Here is a 12,086-nt window from a genome sequence, read left to right on the forward strand (position 1 = left end):
CCAAAGAGACATAATAGGACATAACCTCACAGAAAAGATCCCCAGACCTCGCGACTGTTGTTTGGGGTGCTCTGTTTACAGGGGTCTGGGATGGCTCTGGAAGCTGGTGCTTTCTCCTCTCTACTACAATTCATTCTCTGGTTCCCTCTCTCCTCACTGGCTTCTCCCCTTACCTGTTTACCATCCTTTCCCCCAAATGAAGACTTGTAGCGTCTTAGGATTCAAGAAGCTTAAGCAGAAGGACCCTAGTCCCACACAGCCCACCATTCATCCCATCAGCACTGAAGAGGGGAGGGGAAACCACTTCAGGGACTGTCCTTTCATCTCTCTAGTTATGAACCTAAGAAAGGGCAGCTGAGGCATGAATGTTCAAGCCCTAAACGGTCTCACCATCTGTGAGAACATTTGCACAACAATAAGGTGGCTGTGAAGGTCCTGGCAGGATGTCTTGATAGTTGGCCACTGTCAAGGAGGCCTTGTTCCTTCGGGTTTCACTGGCTTACACACTCACCTGCCTCTCTGGATATCTATTCACCTCATCTCCACAGGGCTGGATGACCCCAGCTTCAGGCCTTCAGTGGCTCAGATGGCTACACTCCTGCTTCTCTAAGGACATTGTTATTATGTATCTGGAGACTCAAAAAATGTTAAGACATTGTAAATCACTAATAAAAACTTAGGGTATCCAAGCTTTATCTTATTTCAGTTTTCCTGTTGTTTAATCTCTCATAGGGTCTAGCTTCCTAAGCAGCAGGACCAGAAGAGAGACCTATACTTGAGCCTTTATAACGCCAGAATGTTGTGGTGGCTTTGTTTTGGTTTTTGGTTTTTGTTTTTTTGTTGGCAAGGAGTGACAAGGGCTTCATCTCTAGGGAAATGTCTGGCCACAGCTCTAACAAACCTCTGACACTTACCAGGAGCCACATGAGAGCGTGTTTCTTTCAGTACTTCCACTTTATCTTGTTGAGACAAGGTCTCATTCTCTAACCCTGGAACTCACGATGTAGCTCCAAGTTGGTCAAAGTATCACAGTAATATTGCTTCAAGCTCCCAAGAACCGGGATACTAGGCATTCGTCATGACATACAGCACTACGTGTTTTCTCTGCATTTCTTCTCTGGGAAGAAATCCTTTCCAAAGATGACATAGGACAAAACTAAGCTTTGGGGTAAACATCATGAAACAGGCAAGGAGACAAGTGCAGAAGAGAGCTGTGCTGTACCTGGATCTAGAAAGAGATACCACGACTCTGTCAAGAGAGGAGCAAGTATCCACTTTATTGAGAAACATAGTCCTTAAATAACTGTTTTTACTTCTCCTTTACTGAAATACCTCTCTCCTTGCTAATCTGTTGAAACAATGCTGGCTTTGTTCAACATAATTGGAGATATCTTTGGCATTTTCTTCCCATAGTTTCAGAACTTGTAGGATACTTTGTACAAAATATGTAGGTTTACAGAAAAATATGAATATAGATTACTTATTAATCTCAAAATGTAGTAAACAACATAGCAAAAACTTTATCAAATCCATGTCCTACCCAAATGGGACAGACCTGTTGTACACAACCTGTGAAACTGCAGCATTTTTTATAAGTTGGGGCTTTGACATTAAAATGTTTACAAAAGGCCCCTCTTGTAGTATCAGTAATGCTAGATTATCTGATTATCATTGCTTCTGAAATTTCCTTGAACATGTATTCACTACACACATTTTATCAGCCATATAAAAGCAGTTACAGAAAAAGTTGCACAACAATCATGATAAAAAGTCACATCCATAATTTCATATTATCAAGAGTAGAGAAGAATACTAATTTTTTTCCCTTTGCACACACAAGTCTAGAACAAGAGCTTCATGCACATCCACACAAAAGTGTCAGTCACAGCGCACTGGGCATTCCTACCACGGCAGTGGCATTCCAAAGGAAGCAGCATCGTTACCGTTAATAAATGCAGAACATGTTCCTCGAGTCTGGAAAGGTCTCTGTCTTCAGACTCTCCCAGAGAGCCAGCTCACTTTTTAATTTTGAGGTGGAGTCTCAAAATTGCCCACGCTGGCCTTGAACTCACTCTGTAGCTTAGATGGGCCTTGAGCTTGTGATCCTCCTGCCTCAGCCTCTTGAGTAGCTGAGATTACAGGCCACTGCCACCAATTCCAGCCTCTAAGAAATTTTGCAGCTGTTCCTGGCACAGTTCCTGGGCGGGCTCTGGGGTGGGCGGATGGTCCTGACTTTCCGGAAGCTGTTCCTCTTGTGGCTGGAGTTGGCAGTGAGGGAGTAGGAGCGGCCATGCATCATCCTGGTGTTCAGGCCACTGGCCATCGAGAAAGACTTAAGGTGGCTTCTTAAGGCGACAGGGAGGGGGAGCTTGTCTACCAGGTGCCCAGGCGTGCAGGACACCACAGCACGGCAGCAGAGCTCTTGCAAACTCAGTACTTGGGAAAAGAAAAGAGAACTGCTTATCTTATGTGTTCTATGATTAGGGATGGCTACAAGGAGGAAGAAGCCCCACATCTGATTGCTCCCTCCAGGAACTAGGAATCTCAAATGGGATGGCTATGTCACTGATGACTATAGCAGACCCTGTTCTGCCTCCACCTCTGCCCATGTACAGACCACAGAAAAATCTCATCGTGAGCTTTCTTCCAAAGCTGTAATAATTATTCCCTTCAAATATATTTGATTTTTAAAATGAACATTTATATAGTGCAAACACACACCCATTCACTCACACATGTGCTATAACCCTACATGTGGAGATCCAAAGCCCACCATGGTTTCAGAGATCAGACTCAGATTAGAGCTTGACAGCAAGTACCCTTTCCCACTGAGCCATCTCCTAACCCCTAAATGCATTTGATTTCTGAGAATGGCCACAGAAGCCTTGAGGTGGGGGCCTAGGAGGCAGACAATTATGCAAGGAGCTATAGAGCCACTTCACATCTGATGGAGCTAAAGGAGACTTAAACTGGCCCTCCTAACATACCCTTGCTCGGCCTCCAGAGACGGTCCATCCCATGCCGCAGCAGCACGATCCTAGCCAGCTCTGTGAAGGACTCTGTAATGTTGAAGTTGCACAGAGGGCTAACCTCAAAGAAGGTCACACCCAGGCGCTCGGCGTAGGCCTGGGCCTGTTCAGTGGGCACCTGTCGCTTGAATGCCAGGTGCAGCCGATTTCCCACCAAGATTTTAGGAACCCCAGGGGCATGCTAGAGCATGAGAAAGACAAGAAAAATGGTTGAGTGGTATGGCCCCGCAAATTCATGTCCTCACAGAACCTCAGAACAGTACTTTATTAGAAAATAGGGTCTTTGTGTAATGTAATAACTTAAAATGAAGTCTTATTGAATTGGAGGGGGGGATTATTCTAATGACTGGTGTCTTCATAAGGCGAGGAGAGGACACAGAGGGGACACAGGGAAATGCCACATGATGATGATGGCATAGGATGAAGTGACTGTCAAAGATGGCTACCACTATCAGAAGCTGGGACAGGCAGGAAGAGCACTGTCCTGGAGCTTTGGAAGAATCTGGCCCTACCAATTTCTGTCCTCCAGAACCTGAAGAAAATCACTGTTGTTTTTAAACACTCAACCTGTAGCCCTTTATTAGGAAAGCCACAAGACCCTGATCAGCGGGCTTGATGCTCACCCACTAGGCTCCCACTAGTAGCTGGGCAAGCAGCAGTCCCATCCCTGCCCACCCACCATCCCACCAAATGGGAGTGGGGCAAGCAGAACCCACACGCCCAGTCAGGGGCACAGCAGAGCCCAGTTTCCCGAGCCATAAGGTCCTTTGGTCAAGCTGCTGGGTCTATCTGTGAGGCGAAGCATTCTCCCTATTGCTGAACCTCTGGCCAACAGCCACGTTGGCAATCCCTGGCCAATATCATGTATCATACCTCATCAATCTCCTTAATCCATCGATTAATGCCATCAAAGGACCATCGGTTGGCAATGTCATAGACCAGGACCACACCCTGGGGGAGAAGTCACAACGGTCAGCACACAGAGGAACATAGCAGCAAGCTTGGTCCAGAGACTTGAAGAGACATAACTAACCAATCGTTATTTTTTAAAAATCAAAACAGTGCGATGAGGCTGGCCTGGAACTCATTGAGATCCATCTGCCTTTGTCTCCCAAGTACTGGGGTTAAAGTCTTGCACCACTATGTCTGGTTCCTAAGTAATCATTTTACCTACTTCAACAAAAGCATGTAATTTTGATTTAACCATTCTTTATAGGCATTACATTATTATTTCCAATGATGTTTCATGCACTTACTGATAGATGCTCAACTATCAAATTGAGCTGGAGGCTGGAACTCATCCACAAGCTGCTCTGGGGCACAGGATGTGGGGACATTGTCACCTAGAGCAGAGCAAGTCTCCCTCCCCATAGAGTGGACACATATACAAGAAGCTCAAGTACATATGTGCACATGCTTGCACACACACACACACACCCATGTAGGCAGGCACTCATGAGAATGCATGCCCACATACACCATCCAGGATGCTGAGAAAACACAAGCCACCAGGTTACAGTGGATGATTACACCCACATCAGTTTATATACATGCGTAATCGCCTCACCCTCCAGTTAGCTATAAAGGAGATTGCTAAGTAAAAACTTGTAAAGTTATTCTTCAAAATCAACTTGCTCCCAGGTTGGAGTGCTGTTTACCTGTGCACCTCTGGAGTATGAGCGGAATATGGTACAAAATCTCCCCTGCCCCGAGGTGTCCCTGAAAAAGATGTTGGAGACTGTTAAGAGGAAATTGATGTTTCTTCCTAATAACTACCATCTCACTTTGGAGCCATGACTATCTTTTACAGTGTCAGTGTTGGTGGACATCACCCGCCGGTCCAAGACAAAGCCACAAAGCCTGAATCTTCTGGAGTGATCTTGGCATCAACATCTTCTGGGCTCATTCCCTTTCTCATTGTTGTTGTTGTTGGTGGTGGTGTGTGTGTGTGTGTGTGTGTGTGTGTGTGTGTGTGTGTGTGTGGTGTCGTCGTGCCTACATGTTGCATGTATGTATATATGTGTGTTCATATGTCTGTGTGTACATGCATAAGCTAGGATACATGTGTAGAAGTTAGAGGACAATTTGTGGGAGCCTCTCCTACCATCGTGTGTCCTGAGGCTCAAATTCATGTCATCAGGCTTGGTGGCAAGCACCATTACCCACTGAGCCATCTTGATTTGTTTTGTTTTGTTTTTGTTTTTTGTTTTTTATTTTTTGTTTTTTTTGAGACAGGGTTTCTCTGTATAGCCCTGGCTGTCCTGGAACTCACTTTGTAGATCAGGCTGGCCTTGAACTCAGAAATCCGCCTGCCTCTGCCTCCCGAGTGCTGGGATTAAAGGTGTGCACCACCACACCCGGCTTGATTTGTTTGTTTTTTGTTTTTGTTTGTTTTTGTTTTTGTTTTCGAGACAGGGTTTCTCTGTATAGCCCTGGCTGTCCTGGAACTCACTTTGTAGACCAGGCTGGCCTTGAACTCAGAAATCCGCCTGCCTCTGCCTCCCGAGAGCTGGGATTAAAGGTGTGTGCCACCACACCCGGCTTGATTTGTTTTTTTAAGAAAGGGTATTACTCTGTAGCCTCAGCTTCCTGAGCACTGACAGTAATGGTGTTTGCCACCATGCTTGACTTGTTCTGAGACAGGTTTTCTTTGTGTAACTCAGCTTTGAATTAAACTTGCTTCCTCTTCCCAAGTTCTGAGATTATGGGCATATGCTACCAACCCTAAATTTTTTTGTTATTGTTTTTGTTTTTTTTTGTTTTGTTATTTTCGAGACAGGATTTCTCTGTGTAGCCCTGGCTGTCCTGGAACTCACTCTGTAGACCAAGCTAGCCTTGAACTCAGAAATCCACCTGCCTCTGCCTCCTGAGTGCTGGGAATAAAGGCATACACTAACTACCACACCTGGCTCCCAAGCCTGGCTTTAATGTTTACTTACAAAAATATTCGTTTGTTTTTATTTATGTGCATCTGTGTGTCTGTGTGAGTTTTTGTGCACTCTGTGCATGCTGCAGAGGCCAAAAGAGGATGTCGGGTTCTCTGGAACTGGAGTTACTGGTACCCTTGAGCCATGTATGGTGCTGGGGACCAAACCCAGGTTCTCCGGAAGAGCATCAGTACTCTTAATACTAACCTATCTCTCCAGCCCCTAATATTTAAAAGTCAAACTAGAGCCAGGCAGTGGTGGCACATGCCTTTAATCCCAGCACTCAGGAGGCAGAAGCAGGAGGATCTCTGAGTTTGAAGGCTGCCTGGTCAACAGGGTCAGTTCCAGGACAGCCAAGGCTTGAAACCCTGTCTCAAAACAAAAGCAAACAACCAACAAATAAACAAAAAAACAAAGCAAAAAGAAAAAGTCAAACTAGAACCAGGCATTGGATTTGGGAGCACATGCCTTTAATCCTAGAACTTTGGAGACAGAGGCAGGCAGATCTCTCTGAGTTCAAGACCAGCCTTGTCTATACAGCAAGTTCTCACTACTCAGGGATACATTGTGATACCCTGTCTCAAAGTCAGACTAGAAACCTAATAGTGGGGCTGGAGAGATGGATCAGCAGTTAAGAGCACTGACTGAGGTTCTGAGTTCAACTCCCAACATCCACATGGTGACTCACAACCATCTGTAATGGGGATCCGATGCCCTCTTCTGGTGTGTCTGAAGACAGGGACTGTACTCACATACATTAAATAAATAAATAAATATTTAGAAGCCTAACAGTGGGTTTTAACATGATTCTCAGAGATTAAATTAAATCTAGTACAATTTCTCAGTTATTCTAAGGTGGGGGAATGCAGCTTGCTGGTTGTATACTTCCCTCATGAGAGAAAGGCACTGAGTTCCGTCCCTAGCACAGGATAAACATTTTTTTCAATGATAGGGAAGATCCTTTCTTGACATCCAGTTGTACCATGAGCAGATCCTCCAGATATGCCCCTAAGTTCATCAACACAAGGAACCACAGGACTTCTGCTTTGCAGGTGATGACACACAGGTACTCAGAAGGCAAGATCAGCATGCCAAGAGACTACCAGGGAAAAGGAATGTTCCCAGAGTGGGGCCCTGGTATTGTGCGTTCATGGTAGCAACTCTCTGGAGAGGGTACAATGATTCTTCAATCTTTTTTTTAAAAGCTATGCAGATACACAATCTGCACATACTGTTAACATACCCACTCCAGCACTACTCTTGGGAATGAAGAGTTTCCCGGCCATGTATACCAGGCGTGTCTTCACAATGCCCATGGAACGACTGCTGGTGACTAACCCAACACATGAGAGGAGTGCTGCAGCTCAGGATGGACGTGAGCAGGAGGCACTGACTTTTGTCAAAGACAGGGGAAGAACCATCTCACTGCTCTGAGAAGTGAAGTAGTAATCAAGGATTTCAGAACCAGCCTCAACAGAATCCACGGGAAGCCATTAGAAAGTCTGTGGCAAGACAGTAAAATGGAGTTGTATCTGATGATGACCCTGCGTGATGCTGGTAATCACATAGGCCTATGAGAGCCCTGCACAACGCCACAGCGCCCTCTACAGACATGGGAGGAGAAACAGGCTGGAGGCTGACAGAAGGCCTGGCCTTGGACGTCAGGAAACTAGCTAGAGTGGTTGTGTTGTCTGTGCAGAAGAGTCAGTGTGGACACAGCAACAGACACCACCTGAGAGAGGCTTCAGGTCATACAGGGACTGGGTTTTGGTTTTGTTTGAAATTTTACTTATTTTTATTTTACGTGTATGGATGTTTTGCCTGCAATCATGTCTGTGCACCACATATGTGCAGCACTCATTGAGGCCAGAAGAAGGCATCAGATCTTCCGGAATTCATGGTCCCACCATGTAGGTTCTGCGAATGAAACCCAGGTCTTCTGGAAGAGTAGCCAGTGTTCCTAACCATTGGACTACCTCTCCAGCTTCTGGGATTGATTGTTTTTGAGCATGGTACGAGTCCCTGAAGCCTCTGGAAGAGTGCAGTAAAATAGGCCTGGCTTCCTGAAAAAAAAAAAAAAAAAAAGCCATCGGGAGCTGGAGACTCAGAAGAGACCAATTCCACTGTGATGTTAGGCCATGCACACAGCTGCAGATTCAGCATCTTTGTGCAGAGCCATCAGAGCTAGAGGTACAACCTCAGATGTGTCTCCCCACAGGTCAGGGAGGCTCAGGAAGGAGAATGAGCCCCTAGTTCCCAGGCTTAGGGCTGGCGTAGTACCTTAGAAGCCAGAGCAGAGGGAGCTATCGTCTAGGTGGTCGACAAGTCCTCTGCCCTTGGCACTAGGGCACTCTGAGCTCCATGTGGTACAATCAGAACCAGGAATGGGAGAACTGGGCTGTCCTGGTCACTCTACTTCTATCCCTGATGACACCAGGTGAAGTGAAACAGGAAGCAGGTAACAATGAGGTGCCTTCTATCAACAAAGGCTCTTTCTTGGACACAGCTTAGCCCTTGGTACACACATCCTCTTGAACAATGGGGTAATGAGATTCAGTGGACCCAGACAACTGCGTCAGCACCTTCCGAGGAAAGCCACCAGCTCAAGCTGGCACTAAGGGCCATGGCTCTAGGACTATGACTGGACATCCCGACTAGAATAGCCCCCAACTCACCAAAGCTGCAGTTTCACCCTTCGGCCATCTAGCAGGATGGTGGTCGTCTTGTGATCAATTCCTGCAAAAGGGTTGAGGACACCTTAGGTTTTTGGCTGGATGTATCACCCATAACAGAACTATGAAGCATGTGAAACTGTTGCACTGAAAGAGAAACAGGTTCCACATTGTATAGCTACAAGTTCACAAGCAGTTGTTGTGAGACCCTGAATATGTATCTCTGAAGATTCTCTCACACCCCAGGGGATAACCACTCAGATGCAAGCACCACAGCATCTATGTTGGCTGCCATCAGCTCAGTGTTTCCCAGCTGGGTCCGTTGGGCCTTGCTAATCCCCTGCTGCTGTCTTGTGGATGGGCCCTGAGTCAGTGGGCTCAGGCTGATCCCATGATGCCGACTTGAACCTTCTCAAGAACTACTCTAAGTCCTCCCAGAGCCATGTGTGGCCTGGTGGCTGCTGGATTTGCTGAGGTGCTGTAGTCCATTGGGTTTTGTATTCTTTCTCTGTCCTTCCTTAACTCTGCCCTCTGTTGTAGCCACCCCACACTGCACATGAAAGCTCGTCTCAGCTGTATCCAAGGGGACAAAGTCAAAATAGCAGCTCTGGCAGCAGGAGTGTGTCCTCAGGTGTCAAACTAGAAATGTGAAGGAAACGCAGTGTGGGAGCAGAGAGGGAGATGCCACCTCTGAGATTGTGGCACTGGAAGGTGAGCCTGGGGGACAGCCTTGAGCCAGATGACCTCTAGACTAGACATTATGGGTCTTTTTTCTAAACTCTCCCCTCTTTTCGAGGTTTGTGGGTGTGGGTGTGGTGTATGTACATGTCTATGTTTGTGCATGTGTGCCCAGCATGTGTGAAGGTCAGAGGTTAACCTCAGGTCTGTCTTTTCGCCTTATTTTAAGATTTTATTTTTAATATGTGTGTGTGTTTGTGCATGCATATGTGTGTGCACGCGCACACACACACACACACATACACACACGGGAGAGTGTACTCATGACCTGGAGTTACAGGCAACTGTGAGCAGGCACGGAGGTGCTAGGAACCAAACCACAAGAGCAACAAAGTGCTCTTAACCACTCAACCATTTCTTCAGTACTCATTTTATTGTTTAAAAATATATTTAGGGCTGGAGAGATGGCGCAGTGGTTAAGAGCACTGACTGCTCTTCCAGAGGTCCTGAGTTCAAATCCCAGCAACCACATGGTGGCTCACAACCATCCATAATGAGATCTGACTCCCTCTTCTGGTGTGTCTGAAGACAGCTACTTACATATAACAATAAATAAATCTTAAATATATATATATATATATTTTTTTTTTTTTAATTTAGCCAGGCATGTGGATCTCTTTGAATTCCAGGCCAGCTTGGTTTAATAGCAAGTCCCAGGCAGGCAGGGATACATAGTAAGACCGTCTCAAATTCAAATTATTTGATTTATTATTATTACTACTGTTATTTTATTAGTGTGTGGGGTGTGTGGATAGGCTGTGTGCTGCGGTACTCATGGGGGTTAGAGACAATATCCAGGAATCTCTACTCCCACCTCTGTATGAGTATGAAAGTTCAAACTCAGGTTGTCATTGTCACCCCCTGTCAACCCCACAGTCCCTAGTGCCAGGGTTACAGATAGGCCTCGGAATTCTGCCGTGGGTGCCGTGGGTAAGGGCAGTGTCTATCCATGGGCCAACACACTTTCATGGCAAGCTCTGTACTGGCTGGGCCATGCCAGCAGTCCTGCAAGTTTTGTGTTTTATTCTTATTACATCATGGTCAAGAATGCATGCCACAACACTTGTGCATGTATGTGTACTCAGAAGACAACCTCTCCTTCTGCTTTGTGGGTCCCAGGGACCAAAGTCAGGGCAGTATACACAGTGGCAAGGGCATTTACGTGCTGTCCCATCTCACTAGTCTCTTCAAGCTTTTATTTTATTTGCTTTGGTCTTTGTTGTTTGAGACAGGGTTTCTCTGTGAGGCTTGGCAGTCCTGAAACTTACTCTGTGGACCAGGCTTGCCTCTAACTCAGAGATCCACTTGCATCTGTCTCCCTAATGCTGGGATTAAAGGAATGTACCACTAAGCCTACATCAAGCTTTTATTTTAATAAATATGCCTTTTTTCTAAGATAAAAGATGAAAAAATGTTTTTGAACATGTGTAGGTATATATGTGTGTGCACATGTGTGTGCGTTTTCTGGGGATGGACAAATGCTAGGTAAAAGCTCTACCAAAGGGCTGCATCCCAGATTCCCCCAAGCTTTTGTTTTGGTATACTTTTTGAGACAAGGTCTCATGTAGTCTAGGCTGGCCTCAAATCAACTATTTAGCTAAAGAAGACCTTCTTCTTGCTTCCCACCTTCCATGTATTGGGATGACAGGTATGTACTATCATGTCTAGCCTCCAAAAGCTGTCTTTAAAAACAAAAAAATATATCCTCCTTCATCCCCTCAGAAATCATTTTTCTGCTTCTAAAAAACAAAACAAACAAGAAAATCCAAACACCTAGTAGGGCTGGAGATTAAGGGCACTGACTGCTCTTCTAGAAAGGACCCAGGGCCCAGAAACTGAGGTCAGTAAAGACACCAGCAGGGCCACACCCTTTGTATCACAAATGCCACCAAGTTTGTAACCTGCTCCACCATTTGGCTTTTTTTTTTTTAAAGACAGGGTCTCACTGTGTAACCTTGGTTAGCCTAGAACTTGCTCTATAAACCAGGCTGGGCACAAACTCACAGATAGCCTCCTTCATCCTAGTACTTTGTTTTTGTACTGCATTTCTAGTGCTAAGATTGAAGGACACCCAGCCTGAGAATTAGATCATGTATGGGTCAGGCATACAACGTCACCATGCTTCTTTGTCACCATCATCAACACTAAAGGACTAGCCTCAGTGCAGTCCCCTGGAGACATCTAGAGGTCTGGGTTTCAACTCTAGGTCCCCAGCCCCAGGAGTAGTGTTGCAGCTCCGAGTGCCCAGTGCAAGGCACAGGAAGGCAGGCAGGAGCCATTGGATGAGCCAGTAGCTCCTCCCCAGGTTGGCAGTGGAGCCGATGCCCTGGGAGCTGAGATCTATGCACTCTGGCTCTAGGTGAACAGAGCTGAAGTCTTCCTGAACCCACCCATCAGTTACCCCACAAAGCCTTTCCCCAGTGTCGAGGACACATCCCCTACCCCAGCCTCGTGCGACACACTCCCTAACCGAGGCCCCAGCCCATCGGTTCTCTAACAGACCATATCTTAGTAAGGTTCTGAGTCCCCATTTGTCTCCTGTTAAAGTGACATTCTGTCCACAGGAGAGGCTCCATCATGCCAGTGGACAGGCAAATCAGTGGGAAAATGAAATACTGCCCCTTAGAGAGGAATAACTGCTGTTCTTTTTAAGAAACTCAGAGTCAGGAGCACAGTACCTCCTATCCCATTAGTGAGAACACAGAAAGATGCTGGCATGT

General features: G+C 46.1%; 1 protein-coding gene across 1 annotated transcript in view; it reads right to left on the reverse strand.

The window, feature by feature from the left end:
* Positions 1 to 1,248: 1,248 nt before the first annotated feature.
* Positions 1,249 to 12,086, reverse strand: part of Rab40b (Rab40B, member RAS oncogene family) — a 32,131-nt gene continuing 21,293 nt past the window's right edge. The window contains exons 2-6 of the mRNA NM_139147.3: positions 8,632 to 8,692; positions 4,688 to 4,748; positions 3,903 to 3,980; positions 2,988 to 3,210; positions 1,249 to 2,436 (exon numbers count right to left, since the gene is read on the reverse strand). Of these exons, the coding sequence (NP_631886.2) occupies positions 2,165 to 2,436; positions 2,988 to 3,210; positions 3,903 to 3,980; positions 4,688 to 4,748; positions 8,632 to 8,692 (695 nt within the window). The 3' untranslated portion in view covers positions 1,249 to 2,164. The remainder of the gene's footprint in view (positions 2,437 to 2,987; positions 3,211 to 3,902; positions 3,981 to 4,687; positions 4,749 to 8,631; positions 8,693 to 12,086) is intronic.

Source organism: Mus musculus, chromosome 11 (assembly GCF_000001635.26).
Source record: "Mus musculus strain C57BL/6J chromosome 11, GRCm38.p6 C57BL/6J".
NCBI classification, from domain to species: domain Eukaryota; kingdom Metazoa; phylum Chordata; class Mammalia; order Rodentia; family Muridae; genus Mus; species Mus musculus.